Raw genomic sequence first — 21,765 nt, forward strand, 5'->3', positions numbered from 1 at the left:
AAATATACGTTATTTATTCAATTTTTTGAACAAAATTGAATTAGCTCTTCCAAATTTCTCGATGTAATCCGCAACATAGAGTCCCGCCGCTCATCAAACCAACTTCTCGTTTGTTTACAATCTTGAAAATTATCTTAGCTCGAACCTTGCCTTCTAATTAAAAATAAACATAAAACTTTTAACAATGCGCGAACTCTGGAGCGTACATTAAGTTTTTCGACACTGCAACCTAAGACGACTAACTAACTCCAAACTATCACTATACCTCTTTAAAATTGAACTCGAGTCCTGAGTCCTGAGGCAGCTGCCAAGAACATCATATTTACGGCGCAGTTCCACGCTGGGAGTTATATTTTGTGCCCGTGTATATTTTCCATTTCATAAGATGGATTGCAGCATATGTAAGATTTATATTTTTTACATTTTATAGCCAAAAACTTTGCAAAGATCTCTAAATGTAAAAACAGTGTCCGCTTCGGATATGTGGCAGATGGATTTCATACTTGATTTTGTGATTGATTTTTTCCATCGGAAAAATATATTTTTCGATAGAAGAAAGCACTTATTAAGGGCACTGGTAGGTAAACAACTACGTAGGAGTGAACAATACTAAGAAATTTCTGACCTCCATCATCATTAAGGTATAGAAGGAAATCCTAATTAAAAATATCTCGTTATCGAGTGTCGTTTAATGATGAAACAATAAAATATTGCGAACAAACAAATATGTTTAGCAAACTGAAATATGTACGTCAAAGCGGGAATATTACATTGTTTATTTAAACATATAGCATACAGTAATATCTGTCCACATTCATTACCGAGAATCGAGTGTACATTTTCGTAGCTGCTTAGAACGAGGATGTTTGCATTGAGCATACTCCGCTTTCCGAATAGACCTTGTACCAAAGTATACTTCGAGGAACAAACTTCACAAATTTGTTAACATTTACGAGCTTATTTATCGAGTTAGGTGAAAATCCTTCACCGACGAGCACATGTGCACAATGTTTTTGTTCCCGACCCTTTTGTTCCTTGGCCGATTTGCTATTTGAATGACGATTGCAAATTCAATAAACAGGGAATAGTCTCCACTGGTACGTGTATAATGCGCGTAAGGTCATTAGTGGTATCAGTTTTGAATAGATATTACACAATGGAAAAGCAGTGCACTGTTTTTAGGGTGACGATATTGAAACCTATCTTCCGCCCGCGGCTTTAATCACACACAGAGTGCACGTTATTACACGACACCAGTCAATTTTAATTTCGTGAAATCCCTATCGTTCCCCAATGTTCATTTTATTTACAACACTTCGTATAAAATCGTTGTGTTGTAAAGGCGTGAAAATATATCAGAGGGAAAGAGAATATGGATATACAATATTACTTTTGTTTAAATATTAGTTAACAAAGTGGCTTTACTGTTAACTTTAATTTTAAGCGACTTTCAGTGTCCCCTGAAAGAATTAGAAAAAACAACTGCTCTCCTAGCAGAGGCGGAAGTTAACTACTTTTTACAGGAAAAATTCTAAACAAGAAATCAATCCCGGTGTTTCGCTTTGTTTATCAGGGAAGTCACAAAGCGTACAGCAATCCGATTAAACACTATATAAACTAACAGACTTGAAAACCAATTACTGGCTTACATTTTACCGTTTACACGTTTTCATTTACGGTGAGGGTTTATCTTATGAAAAAAGATTATTCCAACAATATTAATATAACGATCCATACCGAGTTAATTGTTTCACTGTTTGACCTGGCATCACGCGAATTTTATTGATAGTAACAATAGCGGATTTTTTGTGATAGCAAGGTTACGTTCAATATTCATATTCAAACCTTCAAACATTTCTTGCGTAGCTGGCGTTCGTAGACATACTACGGTGTAGCAGACGATAAGACCATATGAATTATACCTGCATACGTACAAATTACATAATACATAAACATTGTCTACAAGGGACCTCTCATAGATAACCAAACTTCAGATTTGCAAATAATAAAGTACCGTCTGAGTTTCATCCAAGTGTAACCACTTGACAAAGGATCTTACAAGAGTACATTTCTCATATGAAATATGCTACAAATTTACCCTGAACGGAAACCAGCCAAGTGTATGAATTTGCAGTATGATTTTATTATCATGTTATCTATTTAAGTTGAGTACGATATGATGGCTCTCAGGGCGCACGATGAATCGACGAGTGCTGTTGCGAGCGAGGTTGTTTATGAAATTCTCAAAAAAAATGTTCTTACAGAACAAATCGCTAAGCATACAACAACACAATAGTTGGAACTAGTGGTACTTTAGTTCTTGGAATAAATGCGGCTTCGACACGCATGACGCATTGTTAAAGAAAGAATACATCTTTATAAAGATATTCATGATGTTTACATGCGTATGTACGAAGTTGTGTATTTGTATTTTGTATCCACATATCCATATTTTACATGATATCGTTATATTCTTTTAACATGTTTTATGTATCATTTTGATAAGCCCATGTTTGTTTTATTAAGCTGGTTTTGTGATAGTTGCCTTGAACAGCTCGTTACGAACAGATAGCGCCACCGAATATACTATTAATATTTTTACGTCATACTTTTAACAATTCATCCATCGATACATTAATTAAAGAGTTATAAATAAAGCAAAAATCAACATCGGATAATTGGGAACAAAAGTCTATTTAACCCTGAATCCGTAATTGCACGATGCTAGAACAAACGATCGTATTTACAAAAACAACAATAAAAACATTCCGAATCATCCAATTATTTGTATCCAAGTGTAATGCAATTGTAGGCCCAGTTGTCGACGAATGTGCGGTTTGGAAAACCTGATATTATATGAACTCTATTTAGAAGCAAATATGTAAAAACCCTTTAATAAAGTGCAGTTATGCCGAATTTTGACTAGAAATTATCTAGAAGAATACTTGTAATATTTATCGATTTCTCTGTCTAAAATTATTTTATCTAATTTCAAAAACTAAGTAAGGACCTGTTAGTATTAAGGACGACTTTAATTAATACGTAAATAGATTTATAAATATATTATTTTCTTCATAGCCTTCGATGTAAACTATTTAAACTCCTAGGTACAAAAATCTTTTCAATTTCTCACAGAAAAAGCTGGTCGTTTCATCTGTTAGTCAAGAGTTAGCAAACATGATTAACGCTCCAAAACTAAGATTGGATTTTCCAAACATAAGATTTTTCTTCAGAATAGTGCAGATATAATAAAGTCAATAGTAATACATCTGCACTATTGAATGAACACACCCGATATTACAAATACCGAATATGTACTAATATTTAGCTGCATAGTGATCTACATACGTCTGCAACAACCCTTCAGGAGATACGGGTGTTGTGTTTCCCTTCAGTAAACCAAACACACAAATCATGTATAAATAACTTCGGATATCTCTGAAACTTGAAAAACTAGAACCTGCCGTATTGCAGGCAGACGCTATCCAACGATGGATGTAAATCTACCCTTGTACTGTGAATTTCCGAGAACGTCTTTCATATAGACTTCCTCGATCATTTAATATTGCGTTCTATTGAGAATGCAAACGGCTTATTACCTATATTCAATGTCGATTTTTAATATCGCCGCTCTCAAAAAGTAAAAAGCATTTATCTCGCTGTAAAAAAGTCGTTTCTCGTCGTTTTCAAAGAAACATGTTGCCTACTATATTTATCATCAACGATTTCAAATTACACTGTTATTTACATGGCGTCCTTTTAAAATGTTTTCGGGGAAAATCCTTTAACATTATAGTTCATATTGTAATCCTTTGATTATACGTGGAAGTCCGTACGTTACTTTCAGTAATACGAACCTTATAAAGTAAAATTCCTGCAGAGAATTTTTTAATTTGTAGATTATTTTGAAAATAATTATATTAAATAACTTTCAATTAATATAGATAAATAATACAGAATATTATTAATTCGTCGAAGAGTATGTGTTTAATAAATAAATTTGAATTCAATCACTCGTTGTTTTATATTTTCATGCAATAACGTGCATTAATTAATGGTAAATACCTCTTCAATTAAACTACCTACATTTTTTTTTCAAATTTTAAAATGATCCGTAAATCTAAGTGAAGACAACGGATTTAACGTCGTATTGAATTCTAAGCAGTGTAACCAATACCATGTTCTTTTATTTAATGAGAGGGTAAGATATTTAGAAATCACTTGTAGTAATCATCTCCAATCAAATATATTAAACAAATGAGGATATAATTTAGTGCATAAAATACCTTTAAGTGTACTGCAGAATCATCATTAACCAGTTGCGCCTTGCCTACACGTTCACAACGAATCTCGCACGCACTCAGTTATATATAATTGAAATATTCACATAATTTAAACCACATTGATAAGACGAAGCCAAAAAACAACACGCTCCTCTGAACGCAGACACATAATATTTTGACGCACGTTATTAATAACTAAATTGAAGTGAACTATAAATTTCTGGACAATCGCTTACATTCTAGTTCAATTCAGCTCATTGAATTGAACCTATCATTATGCCTCAATTTATTTTAATATCTACCCAAAAACATTAAACTACGCAAAATTATAACCACTTGACAATTTTTAACACGCTTTGATTAGATTAATCTATCATAATGTATGTAACCATCTTCTTAAGACTATTTTGATCCACTTTAATCGGACAAAATTGATTCAAACTTTGAACAGTGAACACGTATTATCTTAATATCCTGAATAATAAAATCTAAATAAAGTTTCAGAAAAATATTTTTTACTTTATAGTAAATTAATAAATACAGCGTGTTTTTAAGATTTTTTTTTACTACATTTATGATTACTGAAGTAACTCACGTTTTAGTTTTGCTAGGTAAAACCTTGTGTCTTCAAATTGTATTAATTCAGAAAACATCTTCACAGGGCTCTAAGAAATAAGGTTATTTTTAATAAAGACGTCGCATGTAAAGGCTCGGGGGTGAGGTGATCTAATTAAAGCCACAACTGCATAGAGGCAGTCTGAAAGCATCATTATTCAACAAGTAATTTTATCAAACGATACGTAAACATCCATACTCCATACTAATATTATAAATGCGAAAGTAACTCTGTCTGTCTGTCTGTTACTCAATCACGCGTAAACTACTGAACCAAGTTTCATGAAATTTGGTATGCTTTCTCGGGTATCAAAATATCTCCAGATATTTTGATACCCAAGAAAGGACATAGGCTACTTCTTATCCCGGGAAAATGACGCAATCCCGGAAATCCCACGGGAACGGGAACTATGCGGGTTTTTCTTAGACTACGCGGGCGAAGCCGCGGGCGGAAACCTAGTATTCTATAACTTAAGTGTTTCACAATACACATTACATTGTAAATATTCACTTATAATACCACAAGAGCTTCAAAATTATCGGGTATTTTCCGATAGGTTCGTTGCAAACAAATGAAGGAGTCAAGTTTTTAGTCAAGGTTAAAAAATCACTTGACGACTTTATTTGTTTGCAGGGAACCTTGAGGGAAATGCCAGATAATTTTGAAACTCGTGTGGTATTCGGGAGATTATTTTTCCGTGCCAAATATCGGCCAATAATTTCACAATTGAATTGAACCTGTCAGTTTGACGTCAACGACCAGAGAAAATTTTCAAAAAATTATCAGTATAATACCATGTAGGTTGTACCACGTGACGTCGAATAGTGCAATTCTATTGGTCGATATTTGGGTCGGAAAAATAATCATACAAAAACATAACATTTGATTGTCAGTAAGAAATTTGATTCGTAGCTTTAATTGATATATGTATTTTGATACGTAGTTATCTTTACACTTAGGCTTTCGATACTGTATTAATTATTATATCTTCGCAGATTTTTTCGAACATTTAAATTACTTCAGTAATTCTGCGAATTCGTATCCAAATATCAAACGTAATTTTGTTCAGACATATTCGAGCAATTAAAGTAGCGCAAGAAATAATATTATTTTGTTCGATGTAAAATTCTGAATAACTTTTCGTTTAAATTGCATATATCTCCTCGACCTAAAATTTACTATAACGGAATAAAATTTAATCAAAGCTTTCTATCAGAATGATATCAACTGTGAAATCGCAGTTTTATCCTTATATTCAATAAATCCTTATATTCACTACATTCTTGTAAATAAATGAAATTTGAATTTGAATTTGAAATTTTATTTATTTATATTTCCCAACATCAATCACCATTTAGTTAAACCGGATCAGACGACCTATTCACGTATCCCGTACGGACGCGCCGTCGGAAAACTTTGTTAAACTTGAGTCAATGTTTCAACTAACTCCGTACTTCGAAACACACGTGAAACAATATTCAAATGTATTGATTAGCGTACAATTACATTATTATAGTTCTTCTTCTCTTCTTACAAACATAATTAGATACTGAATAATTAAAACAGTCTTTCGCCGTTTTCTCTTTCAAGATATTTAGCTGGAAGAAAGAAATATCAGTTTCGTTCAGTTTCAGCATTGTTTAATAAATACTGGTGTAAGAGATAGGATTTTTTCTTTTTATATTAATTACCTTTCGTCAGCGAACACTTATTGGAATAGCTTTCTCTTTGTTAACTTCTAATAGAACGCTTTGCAATAGATAAGATGGATGTAAAAGCTAGGCGTATTTGTATCCGTCTTCACTTAAAAAGTATTTGAAATAAAAATCAGCGCAACAGCCTAATATTTGTATTCCTAACATATTTCGAGCATGGAGATATGTATTATCCATACTAATACATATTATAAATGCGAAAGTAACTCTGTCTGTCTGTCTGTTACTCAATCACGCCTAAACTACTGAACCAATTTGCATGAAATTTGGTATGGAGATATTTTGATACCCGAGAAAGGCATGACAAGGCAAAGGCAAGACATAGGCATTGAGATAATATTACTACGTATGGAGGAGACACCACGAACAAAATCTGTGCGCCATTTTTTTGCTCTAACTAAGTTTTAAAAATTATTATTTAGTTAGGTACTTAACGATGAAAGTTATTCCTTTGCACTTTTCCGTATTATTTGTATTATTTGTGCAATATCGTAACACACACGAAGGCATGTTTGATGCGTTTCACTTTAAAACCATTAAAAAATACCGCTCAACATACGTCACATGACGTATGTTGAGTGGAACTTATGTGATGTAGGCGGTGTCGTCTCCTATTAATATTATCTCAATGGACATAGGCTACCTTTTATTGCGAAATATGTACCACGGGCGAAGCCGGGGCGGACCTCTAGTTCAAAATATATCTAAAATAGCACAAATATCAATACAAACTATTATCGGCTTAAAATAGAATCATATACCATAGTACTCTCGACTCTCCAACAACAAATACATGTACTCGTATTGCATAGTGGCTATTTGTTGCTATCAGCTAATCCGCCTGTTCCATACATACTTCGACAGTTAAAAATAAAACAAAACAGGCATTAACATCCACACATCTAGCATACAGTGTAGTGTGTGCCCGTAACATAAGTAACCCTTTGAAACGGGCGCGGATTGTATTTTCGGTGGCGTTTTTCGAATCCGTGCATTGGAAATATTGTAATGAAAACCTGTCAGGCACGTTAGAAAAATGTGCGGCCATGTAAGGATAATATTTGTTGGATGGGTGTTTATTTCAGCGTAAAATGTTTGCTGTTTAGTGGTGAGGTCGAGCTTAGAGCGCATAGCGTGGAAACCGCATTCGTTCTGTCAGTAAATCGGCCGGAATCGGAAAGGATCATTTCAGTGGATTCGCTTGTTTAACTCGTTTGCTTCCTCTTTGTTTGATTTTGCTTATAGCGCTTTCGGTACATTATGTTTGTTGTTGATGTTAGATCGATTAACATTTTGTACTGTTTATAATTAAGAATGTATAGTGAGTTATTAATGGTTTTTCTAATAGTGATTCTTATTAAAATAAGTAGAAGTCATAAAACCAAAATCGCTCATAAATTAAACAATTAAAAAACGCAATGTACAAGAATTGTGATGTTACAATTCATGCAATTGATCACAAAGGTCACGTCAACTGAATTTTCACAAATAAAATCGAAGTTTGAGTGTCGAATTAGTCGTCCAACATTCACGAATGCAAACACAATGCCCACAGATTGTCAAAGAAAAATTTTCCCAGCACGTTTCAGTGTAAACCGATGGCGCATAAGAAAAGAGCTTGCAAACAAAGTTAGACGCGCAAGACGTCGGTCCGCGACGCTATTAGAGACCCTCCTTTCGGCTGACCGACACCTTTTTTTAGTGGAGATATCTTGCATAAGATACCAAACGTTCTCAGGGAGAGAACTGTGGGTCATGTCGAATTCTAACCGACTAATACCCCTTAACCGAACGTACCGAGAGACCGCGGCTACCTCGCTATCTACCTCGTTCCCCGCCTAAGCTCACCGTACACTTACGACTATAATACTTCACACTATTACCAGCTTTAATTAGTGGTATCCGGAATTATCGAACATAACTATATGAACTACCGCTAAGGAGCTACTAAATTTATTCAATTTTTTCACAATGACTTATGTTAAAGCGTACGCGGTCGGTTTAACCATTAACATTGTGTAAACTAATATAATAAAGAGGAAAAACTGTCGTATGGTCAACCCGGGACAAGCGGCCGTTTAATTATATTTTAATTACATCCTTTATACAAATTGTAATGAGCAAAACACAAAGAGAGCCGGGAGTGGAAATAAATCGCTTATCTTGTTCCAAGTAATGAAATACAACCGCAATATTAATCGAAGTCATGTGTAATCAACATGCCCTTTTTTACATGAGAAAATCAATTTCTCTCTTTCGGCACAGACATTATCTATTATCTTTTCAAGACCTGGGTAGTCGTAACTGATATCTAAACTGTAAACGGCAAAACTGATAGATAAATAATGAATTAGTGCGCGTTTATTATAATTTTCATACTAGGTAGGTACCCGAAAAACTATACATTTCCAAATTGCAATACTATTACGTTCAATACAATATAGCGATAAATTTTCTAACAAACATAATATACCATAAATGAATGCATGGAAAATACGGATCATTAGTCGATCGTTAAAGTTATCGACGCTTGCCGCAACTTGTTACGGCAGCCCTTTGTGGCTGTTCATTTCGGTGCATGAAGATTGTTTCGGCATAGAGGAGATAAGCTCCGTGTACTTGCTTCTATTTATTAATGGATAGAATATAATATTGTAAGGGAATATAAACCGAAACGGTACATGTGATAATTTTTAATTACGCAAAGTTAATGCTATGTTCTGATTATAACTGTCGTCTAAATTTCAGTAAATGTAATCGTTTTTGACTAGATCTTAATTTCTTAAGTTTTTTGACTATATAATCAAATAATTAATTGAAATATGAAAAGTTTTCTTATTTCTAAACATACAGTATTAAAAATAGATATACGAATGTTAATCAAAGTACACATTTATTTCTATCTTTATTAAAAGGATTATATTTTTGAGAAAAATCGCCAATGCCAATGTTCTAACACGCGATTTTCCAAAATATAAGCAAAAAAAATAACAAAGTACAAGAACATTTTAATGGCCGTTTCGTTTTCTTTATAATTTAGTTGCAAACCCCATTTTCAATGCAAGTTTAAAAAGTATTGAAATAAATATTAATCGTCTACGCCGTGGGATCTCTTCCTTATGTCAGTTAACAAGTAATGAATGACTTAGTTTCCATTTGATGTATAATTTAGTTATAAACGGAACGAACTTTGCGGTGAAAGATAAAAAAAAAACTTTATTTGTGAAAAATACAGATATATTCTTTAAAACACTCTCCGCATGCTATTCTCTACTTTTTGTAATGTTTTGTTGCATAATGTTATTCTTTTAATTTATCTTTACCATTGGTTTATATCTATTAAACTTCTTCCGACGGCTAAAATTCAAACACGTTTTCGAGACATTACATTACATTATTTCTTGCTTGATTTTATTATTATAAGAGTTTATTTTGATTACAAGGCTGCAGAATTGATATTATTCAAAAAACTATTATAAGAATTTATTTAGGTAAGAATTATTCACATTTCATTGGAAGAAATTAACCATTCAATTAATATAATCACTACATAGTATAAAACAAAGTCGCTTTCTCTGTCCCTATGTCCCTTTGTACGCTTAAATCTTTGAAACTACGCAACGGATTTTGATGCGGTTTTTTTTTAAATGATAGAGTGATTCAAGAGGAAGGTTTATATGTATAATAACATTCATTAAATAGTGGAGAAGTGCTGTTATTTTTGAGGTTTCTAATGTGATGTCGTAAAAAATTACATTTTTTCCGCTTACATTGCAAACCCTACTAGTTTTATCAAAATAATGTACTAAGTATTATACACATTGAAAAGGTCTACAGAAAAGTCCGCGATGGTATATGTCTATCTCTTATGGATAACCCACAATAACTTTTTTGTCATTTACTTTTTACGACAAAGAAATGCTGATTTTCGAAGCTATTTTAACCAATACAGCATTAATCTTTAACCAATTAAATACCTTGAATACATTGTTCATTTAATATAGATCTATATGGCCCTTTACACCGTATGATTGTGAATATTTTCGAAGATATTATTACAGATTTAAAAATTGCGGGACGTAGCGTTTGCGGCGGTACCGGCCGGCCGGCTATATATTTTATACCCGTGCGAAGCTGGAGCGCGCCGCTATGTTTTTATATACAAAGTTCACAGCTTTTCTGTAGTGTATTTAGTATCAGCATTGCACCCGTGCGAAGCCGGGGTGGGTCGCTAGTCTATAATAAATCCTCCTATAAAAAAGGCTGGTTAAACCAATTTATTAAAAGTCCTTCGCGTTTTTAGATTACGATTTAGATTTGTCTCTGTTAAGATTGTTGAAGATTAAGACAATAACAAAACAGTCTCAGACGAATCCGGGACGAGTAACTAGTATTCAATATTATCTCAAAAAATTGCAACCAAAATCGCAACAAATAACACTAAACAATGTTTTATCTTTACGCTAGGTGAAACGGGACGAATAAATAATAAAGTTTATTTTGGGCCGATTTTTCAATGCTTGGATAAAACTTATTCGTCGAATAATGTATAAAACTACCATTTTAAAAACGTATTCTAATTGCCCGTATTTGACAGTTTACGTGACATTTTAATATTATCGTGTAATACTTTATTGGACGGATAAGTTTTAACCAAGCATTGAAAAATCGACCCTTTATCAACTAGAATTCATTATTCACTTTCGAAGTTTTCTAATAACGTAGGTGTAAACTGGAAACGCATTTCCCCGATATTCCTTGAACCCATTAAGCGTAAGCCATTCTAATAAAGCTTTTACTCATAAGCCTCTTTACAGTATACGTTAAAATCAATTATTTAGATGCAATTCAATTAGTCCCTTAAGGCTTAAAGCATTAATATAACAGTTGCACTGAAAATGAGCGCCAAATAACATGTAAAAAGACTCGGTCACTAAATTTAATTATATTAACCGTTTATTTTAATTACTATATTGCAGAAATTTGTTTCAAAAAGTAATTAAATTTGATATGAGGTAAGATTATTTCAAAGTATTCGTTTAAACATTTCATTTTAGGAAAATGAGTTTAATTTAGAATTATTAATATATTATGTTAAAGTATATTTAAATAAATAAATACGCTATGGTCACCATTTATACTCCATTTATACACCACTAGCTTTCCGCCCGCGGCTTCACCCGCGTTTTCAAAGAAAATCCCGTTCCTGTAAGATTTCTGGGATAAAACCTATCCTATGTCCTTTCTCGGATATCAAAATATCCCTATACCAAATTTCATGCAAATTGGTTCAGTAATTAAGGCGTGATTGAGTAACAGACAGACAGACAGAGTTACTATCGCATTTATAATATTAAGTATGGATTTATAACTCAAAAACGGCTGAACGAAATACTATAGGATTTTGTATTCTCGAAGTCTCCTCTAGAATTAAGATAATAGTTAAAAACGGAAACTAATAAGAAAAGCTAACCAGGCGGAGCCGGAGCGATCGGCTAGTACATTATCAAAATTCTGGTTATTACTGATTTGAATGATTATTATTTAGAAGGATTTATCTCTACTTTTATTAGAATAATAACTAGAACATTGAAAATCTTATAAGAAAAGTTTACCCGGGCGACGGCGGAGCAAACTGCTTTGGTCTATTATTAAATTGAATCGGTTTAATTACCTATACCGCTTATAACGCAAGAACGGAAAGAATTTGTATATTTTTGTTTTGTTGAATTTTTCAATCCATGTTTAAAACTTATCCGCCCAATAAAGTATTACACGATAATATTAAAATGTCACCCGTAAACCTGTCAAAGACGGGCAAAGAATACATTTTTGAAATGGTAGTTTAATACGTTATTCGACGAATAAGTATTAACCGCAAGGATTGAAAAATCAGCCCTTAGGGCCGATTTTTAAATGCTTGGATAAAACTTATTCGTCGAATAATGTATAAAACTACCATTGTAAAAACGTATTCTAATTGCCCGTATTTGACAGTTTACGTGACATTTTAATATTATCGTGTAATACTTTATTGGACGGATAAGTTTTATCCAAGCATTGAAAAATCGGCCCTTAGTATAATAACTGTTAAAGTATTGAATAACTAACAAGATACATTTACTCGGACTTAGCTATTAAAACAAAATCGGTTTAATTACCGCTTATATCTCAAGAACGGATCAATTAAATATATGTACAATGTTTTTTAAATTGTCGAAATTGTCTACTCTTGAATAAAACGGAAAAACTAACCAGAAAAGTCTTACAACGCTTATATCTCAAGAACGGCTAAACGGACTTGAATGATTTTTAATTAATTGAATCGTGTATGTTTGAATTATGGTAATAACTTTTTAATATTGAAAAACGAATAAGAAAAGTTTACTTGAAGCCGGAGCGGTCGGCTGATATATTAACTATGAAATAAAGTCGGGATAATTATACCGCTCATATCTTTAGAACGGCCGAACGGATTTTAAGGCTTTTACATGCGCTAATAACCTTGAGGATACTTGACGGATCTCAAACCTCTCCCGCTGCACCTTCTTTTTTCCTCGCATTTTGTATTTAAAAAGATACTAATCAGTGAAAAAAAAATCCTCGTCAGGGACTGTTGTGTAACTGATAATTTATTGAACATAAAATTTTCAGAGCTGTAAGTCAGCAGGTTACGAAGTTTATAGAGTATTTGCGGAAAAATCGATGACCACGGCACATTTTTTTTCTAGAAATCTATTAACTTTGGAAAAAAGTCCTCGCGAGAAATTAAAGATCAAAGACCATCCTATTTTATATATTTTTTTCGGTATTGTGCTTTATGTTGTACCAGACTTTATAGAGGTTGAACATAGTCGAAATTGCCGGGTAACGCCTTAAGGATTTTTGGTTTATTCGATTTGTCTAGGTTTCAATTGAGATAATAACTGTTAAACGATACCAACTAACAAGATAAGTTTATCGAAGCGGAGTTCGACCGATCGATTAGTATATTAATTATAAAATAAAGTCGGATTATTTACACTGCTTCTTAAAAATTCGAAAACAAACTATTTAGGCATAAATATTTAATTCAAGATTAATATCGTAAACATTATTGACAAAAAAATACCGTAGACGTTGCGTAATTTAAAAATGGTCCGCAAAATTAAAATTATATAGGTCTAACGAAAACCAAAGGGTATACCGACGGGCTACAGAAAGGAATACGATTACATATCTTAATATATATAAAACTCGTGTCACAATGTTTGTCCTCAATGGACTCCTAAACCACTTAACCGATTATAATAAAATTCGCACACCATGTGCAGTTCGATCCTACTTGAGAGATAGGATAGTTTAAACATGTAGGTACCACGGGCGAAGCCGGGGCGGACCACTAGTACAAAACATATAATTATAGTGACATTACTAAATCATAATTTTTAGTGGGTATTGGTTTGTTTATTAATTTATTAAACTTAACTACTATTATAATTATTATAAATTATTAACGTATAAAAATAATAAATATAATACGAAAATAATATATATCATAAAATAAAACCTTTAATTAATTGATAAATTAAAGACGTACCTACAGTACTAGGTTTAAGTATGATCACTATGAAGTGAACTTTCCGACAGGAGATTTACGACTTTGTAAGTTACTTAACGTATCAAATCATTTAATTTTGCAAATAACTAATAATAATTGTATCGCATATAAAAATAATTAATAAAATAATCAATATATGACACTTTTTAAATACTAAGATAAATTTTAAACGCCCAGAATTATTCAAAATCGCAGGCTGCAGCGAAACAATAGTATATAAACATCGCTAATAAGTAGCATCATTAATTAGAAATAACAATTACTTTTCCGGTAACAAGACGCAATGAAATTAAACACATCCCGTCTTAAATACAATAAATCTTAATCAAACAAATAAAATAGTTGTAACAACAAATTAAAATCATTAGAATAGGTATTTTAAATTTAAATATATATTTATAAATATAATATATATATTTATAAATATAATATATACATAAAAATACATATTATTTAAATACAAATCAAATAGAATTTTAGGAAAAAAACCCGCTTAAAAAATCGTTAAAATGCGATACATTCGCACAATCAAGGCAAAAAATTGTCACATACCTGAAATTCTGGGGGTGGTTCTATCGCCGTGACGACAACTTTGCCGGGACCCTTCTTCACGGTGTTGAAAAAGTCGCCGCAAATACGCTCCGAAGCTTCCGTGGACTCGCACAGCGACAGCGACCGCTCGTCGAAGTCGCTCTCCTGCAACTGTTGATAACAAGCTTGACAAGGCGGGTGGCACTGAGCGGTACAGCGCGTGTAGCCACGAGCGCGAGGCTGCATGTCTGCGTATACGGGAGCAAGCGCACCGTGCATTCGGCTGCACTCGCCGGCGGCTGACGGAAGAGTGACTTACAACAATACGGCTCCGGCAACGGCCATACGCGATACAGATTCATCATTTTATCTAGCACCGGTTTTCAATGCTCAGATCACAGCCCGGCCGACACACCCCCTTAGGGTCGATTTAAAAACTCTCCGAACAAAGGACGGCTAGTTTCACGGTAAGGGTGGGATTTTAATGCAAATTAACACCCGGGCGGGGCTTATCTCGAATGGAGAGAGGTGTCCGTCGTTTTTTCTATTAGCGTCGTAAACAAATTAAATTGACTTGCATTTACACCGGCTCTTGTAGGACCTACTCGGCGTTTCATTGCTGTTTAGAGCCGTTTCATGTTTATACATTACGGGCCGCTTAAATGTGTCCGAGTACGCTTAACATGTTAAAAATTGTTGTAAATTATTGTTCTTTATTGTTTATGTGTCAAATAACGCTTAACACTAATAAATAAGCAATGCATTAGCGGAATTAATAACAGCAACAACGCGTGCCGAATCACTCAATTATATCAATGTTTTGACAATATTACGGAGTCGATTGTTCAGTTGAGCAACTTTATTAATGAACAGGCTGATGAGCATTGTTATAAAAACCAATAGTTGCACATCGAAGCGCTGACCGCTTCTTTTTGAGAAAATAAGAGCCATAATCGAGTGTACGACTTGTAATATAATTAATTCGTAGATCTCGCATTCTCGCAGAATGCATTCGAGGAGTTGCGTTCATTATTATATTTATAATTGAAATGCTTCAGCGCTTGCTGCTTATTTTTTTCGCACAGTGTATGAATGTCTAACTTTTTTAAAACTGCGAGGCCAATCAAGCGCCTGCTATGTAGTAGAAATTTGAAACTTTGTTTGTTCTGTTTGGATGCAAGTTGTAAATAAATTTGCATAGACCAGCAAGGCCAGCAATAAATACAAAGTTTGAATATAATTTTTCATAGGCTCGTTTCTGATCCAAATTAGCGAGTGAGTTGCCAGTTTTACAACAAAACTTTGATTGAGCTGGTAGCTTTTTAAAAGTGTTGTTTCAACTTACAAATTAATTATCAGCCAAATAATGAAACAGTAGTTTTCGTAAAATTGTTAAATAAATTACATAAAAATGCAAGAAAAACTTTTATTTTTCCACGTTACAAGTATTGCTGCATACAACGAAACAAGGCAAAAGAATATTTATTGTAAAAAAAAAACATATTTTATATCCAGCTAGACTTCACGCGTAGCTCGTAACTAATTCGTAGCAAAAAAGCTGTAGCCGATTGGACAACGTCGTCGTGTCGTAGCTCATGCTACGACACCGTAGGGCGGCGGCAAAGAAGCGCCCGCATAGAATTTCAGTGACGTATAAGTTATTTAACCCAAATGCCCATCCATCTCAACCCCGCTCATAAGCCGGGTGTAAATTATTGAAGTGTTCCATAATTAAATTTAAACGCCACAGACTATATTTTAATTTGTCCGTTAATTAAACAGTATACCGTACGGAGTGACATATCACGATAATGACGGTATGGAAATGATCCTTCTATGTCCTCCCCGAGAGAGACGCATTTGTATGGTGCTAGAATTTCATACCGGGAGGTGCCGTGAAATCCGGCCTAGAGAGAATAGCACTAGCTGTTAATAACGTTTCAATCGGAACGTTGTGTTTATGTTTCAGGTAAGGCACAGCTCGTGGTGAAATGCAATACATATTCCGATTTTCTTATATTAATCTTTTGTTTAATGAAACCCAATTTGAAATAATTATTTGCCGTTGATCATTAACAACATTATTGCTTTCGTGAAGCTATTTTATAAACTTTGATCGATATTTAATTTTACAAACGAGATCGTTTCGTTAAATATACTTTACAAGTAGTAAATGATTAATATTTAAGCTTTCTATATCTAGGTAGTCACAGCGATGGCGTAATAAAAAAAATCTCATTAAGCCAAAAGAAAATCCATCCACAGAAATCAAGGAACAAATTCGCGAGCACTAACGCCATTTTTCAATCCGGCAATTATAATCCACTTACAAAAATGAGTATTGGAAAACCAAATCGCGTCAAAAACGCAATAAATCCGTCACATTTCATGCGAGCGGAGCCGCGGGCACCCTCCGCGCTAATATGACATCATATGGCTGACGAACTCGATGGGAAATCTAGTTACAGATAAACTCGACCGGCGACGGGTCATGAATAATAACGTTTTACATATAACATTAATCGCGAGCACGCACAAGTGAACGTTAAAAACGTTAATAACGTCGAACGGGCGTCGCGAGCCGCATGATGGGCGCTAAATGAAATGAAGTTTGCTTTAAATGAAGTTTGCGAGACGAAAGAGCGCGCAAATTGTGTGTGCTGCCCTTGTGTTGCCCTTAAAATCAATTACTTTTCAGTCACATTGTGACGCAACGTTCTCATTTGGTTACTGTGTGTATTTTTGAGAGCATCACGATGAACCACTAATTATTCAACTTATCATCATTGTCAAGAACGGTTGAATTTCTCGATCCAATACAAATATCAACAAATTACATTCACGTTTTGCAAAGGCAATGCGAAAGGGAGAAAAATCTAGGCAGAACATATTAAAAGAAAATTTCAAGAAATTAAAAGTTTTAGAACAGCAAAGTAAAACCTAATCATTGAATCGTTGCATGCGGTGGCTGGTGTTTCCACGGTTTCTATACTAATGCAATAAAGGTATGAAGTTAGAGACGGTGAAGCCCATACTCCAAACTTGAACCAAGGAATTGTGCGCTTTCGCTCTCTCGAACGTAATGAAATAATGTTGAAAACTAGGAATCTCGGAACTGGCAGTCTTGTTCCCGATATATACTTACCTGGAACTTTTCTCCCGAGAAACAATTATATCAAATAATAAAAGGGCAAAAATAAAGGATAAAGTATAAACACAGTGATGATGAAGAATTTAGGGGAATCGATAAATACAATGAAATCGATATAAGGTAAATAAATTCAATTGTCAAATTCTGACTAGCACTAATAAATTACATAACACCAAAGCGCAGTTCTATTGTAGCTGTAATTTGTACCTATTAATTCAATATGGAACTAATATTCGTCAATTTCAAGGATGCATTCCACATAGAGAGATCATAGATTAGTATCCGCTCTTCAAATAATAATTTCGAATTGCCCATTCAAAGTTTCAAAGCATACCACAATATGCATCAAGGAATCGTATTGAATATCGAAGTAACCTTAAGTCCCGATCGATTCACGATATTCGATATTCGATAACATCTCGAAACAATAAACATTACAAGAAGCAACTATCTGAAGTAGTGAAGTATAGAAACAATTAATGGGATTTCATTTAATGAACCTATTAGCTGTAGTCAGACGTCTTATTGTTCCTTGAGCTATACCTCAATGTCGCTTTTCTATGGAAAATTTCTGTTTAATGTCGATATTGAACTCTCTCTGTAGAGACCATAATCGTCTTAAACGTGCAATGTAATTTCAAATCGTATTTATATCGATGGACTCGAATACGTTTAATTTAGAGCAATTCATACAAGCTCTACCGAATTGCGGATAAATTATCTCCAATAACCAATTATTTTCGAAAAACAATTTTACATGCGTTCGCTTTAATATTTGATGAACTATATTGTTTACGTTGTCGTACAAAGGGTTAATCATATTCAAAGACATACCGATGGAAGGATGGCAATATCCACGAATCATCGGTGAACCGATTCCTTTGTGATCTCTTTTGAACTCATATCGATGTACGAATTTAACAAGTCATAATTGGTCGTAATATTCGATGTCCCAGGAAAGCAATTTCACCTTTCATGTGAAGTATGCACTTCTGTATTTATTTACTAGGAACGCGACGCCGCTAAAGCAACGAAACGAAATCAAAAATGTGCACGTCACAAACGGAACTCAAATCTGGTATCTTCACCGTCACAATATATTCAAACACAAACCTCGGAAACCGGAGGCACCAAAATATTGGACTGCGCTGTCGCCTGGCAAAATTAAAAATTCTTTCGTGGGACAAAGCAAAACTTTTGAAACCAACGATATACATAGAAAAAATGACGTTTGCTAAGTGCTCCTGAAAGTCTTCTTACAATTTTTACATCGGCTTATTGACACAATGCAGAGCACTATACCGAATGCACTCACAAATTTTCCAATAGAGTTAAACACGGTAAAAACATTTCGTATAAGAATAATTTGTAAAAAAGCCTTAAATAATGTAAATTAGTATTATTATCGAGAATCTCTCTTTCAATCTAATTGCAATTATATTAACAAAGAGGGAATAAGATTTAAAAAGTGGAATATTTTTATTGTGCGATACAGTTGTATTTCATCGAAAGCGAAGCATCCCGTTTCGTTGGCTTGTTCTATTAATTTGATTTGATTCAATCTTTTAAAAACATTTCTCTTAGCGCGTTTAATTCCAATAAAACCATTACGCCGGTACTAATCTTGTTATGACTTAATTACATTCGGAGCCGGTGCCTGCTTAGCTGCTAATTCGGAATCGGAGCCATCCGTAAAATTAATATGATACGAAGCTAAATCCTGACGTATTCCCGAAAATTTAAGTGCCTTTGATCTACTCTCAACTAATGACAAGTTTTAAATTAATTGAGATGTAAATAAGGATATTTCCCCACTGCGTTTACAATATATGCGACAATATTTTGCACGAAGCATACCTACTAATAATAATCGAATAAGCGGGTGAGTCGGCGATGAGGGATAATTACATCACATTACACCGCGATGTGAACGTGCAAAAAGTTGAAGGCTTCCTTAAACGGGACTCGATTATAGCGTGCATAATCACGTTCAGATTCTTTTAGAAAAATGTGTAATAAATAGTGCCTACACAAAGCGAATCCATCGTGTTCATATGCGAAAGAAAAGTGACTTGCTGACTAGCTTCCCTAATGTCGAAATTTGCGAGCGAGCCCGGAGTAACTAATTAAGAAGATAATTAACACTATCGGTGCGTGGCCCTACGTTTTAATTACACTTCAAAATAGAGCGCCATCGACGAGTGACAGAATGGCGTTAGCGGAAATTATTAAATCGCTGTAAAAGGGCAAGAAAATAGCGTAACGAATATTGTATTTAAGTTTAAATAGACCTCAGAGAAACTTGCGATGTAGCTGAAAGGTTTACACTGGTAAAGACAACTCGGTAATAACGTATTTAAAGTGAAATTGTTGTTACATGCAAAATGTTCATAGTGCTCGTTCTTTAAACATAGCATTATTATAAACCGCCCGCTGTCAGGGAGAATGTAATCAAAACATGAGACAAGTTGAAATTCATATCCTTTTATGAAGAGTACCAGATAATACAATCGCTTCAATCATAGATCGCTCATTATCCAAATGAAAATGCCTTCAAATTCCCTGAACTCAAAGGCGGACAAACCGAATCACAAGGGTAGTCAAATTATACAAACCACGTTATTGAGAACGCCAAAGATCCCCTCGCTAGGTAATTGGTGTATTGATGTTTTGATTGATGCTATTACGTCTGCTAAGTACCAGTACGAGCTAAATTCCTTAGCTAACATACAAAGTTAGGCGTACTCACAGCTAATTATCGCGAGCGTGAGTGACGTGAAATGCGTCCATTAGGTGACATCCATCCGCCCTGCATGACGTATCGCACTTACACACAATGATGCTCCAATGTAAACAACAATTAATAAATGATGTATAGATGCAGGTGAATATCGGCGTTCGAATTAATACGAGCCGCTCGGACGAGCTATGCTAGGAATGTTTAAATTATTTCGGTACATACACGACAGTATGATTTTAATAACGAAAAACGAGGCTATTCATCCTAATGAATATTGGGCTCACATTTTTGTTCAATGTATACGTGAGAATGAATTAATAAAAGTCTAGATTCACGTTTACTTTAAAATTGCCTTTATTAGATGGTGTCACGTTTACTATTTCAGGTATTTTTATTAAGAAAGAAGATTGAACACAAGAAAAATCTAGTGAAATATCTCGTATCTCTTTCAATTTATTTCTAAAGAACCGTAACATAACATTCATGCAGATTTCAATCATTGAAACACATTTTATAATAATGTTCACTCAATACCATATAAATGTCGTGCATTTGTAAGCAAACGTTACAATATTTTGTACATATTATTATACTTGCGAAGTTTCCAATAACGAAGTGTGCACGGATATGGCTGCCCACTCTAACAACTTTTATTATTTTCCCAATCGAACGTCGGTAGGTTCGATTATGCGATATACTAGATCACGACCGCGGCTCCGGTCACGTGCACATCACGTTTAATCGCGCAACAGTTGTTCCCTAGGTATATACATACCTTTTTCACCACAGCCTTAAGCTACGTTATAATTTATTAACGAACACACGTGTTTGTTACACACTACCACTTACAGATTTATAAGACACGACTCACGAGTATATATAAAATTGTACGAACATTTATTTGCCTGTATAAAAACATCGTAGACACGCTCAACACTTGGCACAAGATTTCCGCCGCCCTGATTGCAATTTAACGGATTCAGTCCTCATATCGCGCTCAAAAACTTGTTTAGAGCGGACGAAGAATGAATAACGTTTGGGAACGCTTCGATGACCGCCCATTTGTCTATCAATGTCCCTTTTCAGGCTCGCGCCGTCAATTAAAAAGCCCAGACGTAAGCAAACACAA

The 21,765-nt window shown here is 34.2% G+C and overlaps 1 protein-coding gene across 2 annotated transcripts in view; it reads right to left on the reverse strand.

Annotated features, from left to right (window-relative positions):
- Positions 1 to 21,765, reverse strand: part of LOC149910927 (uncharacterized) — a 77,561-nt gene that overhangs the window by 20,816 nt on the left and 34,980 nt on the right. The window contains exon 2 of one of the 2 annotated variants that reach the window (XM_090120548.1): positions 14,767 to 14,916. The exons of the other annotated variant lie outside the window; for it this stretch is intronic. Coding sequence (XP_089976674.1) covers positions 14,767 to 14,916 — 150 coding nt within the window. The remainder of the gene's footprint in view (positions 1 to 14,766; positions 14,917 to 21,765) is intronic. 2 annotated transcript variants of the gene reach the window in all.

Source organism: Colias eurytheme, chromosome 1 (genome assembly GCF_061535395.1).
Source record: "Colias eurytheme isolate Ceu_HAF_F1 chromosome 1, ilColEury1 Martin Lab GWU primary, whole genome shotgun sequence".
Taxonomy (NCBI): Eukaryota; Metazoa; Arthropoda; class Insecta; order Lepidoptera; family Pieridae; genus Colias; species Colias eurytheme.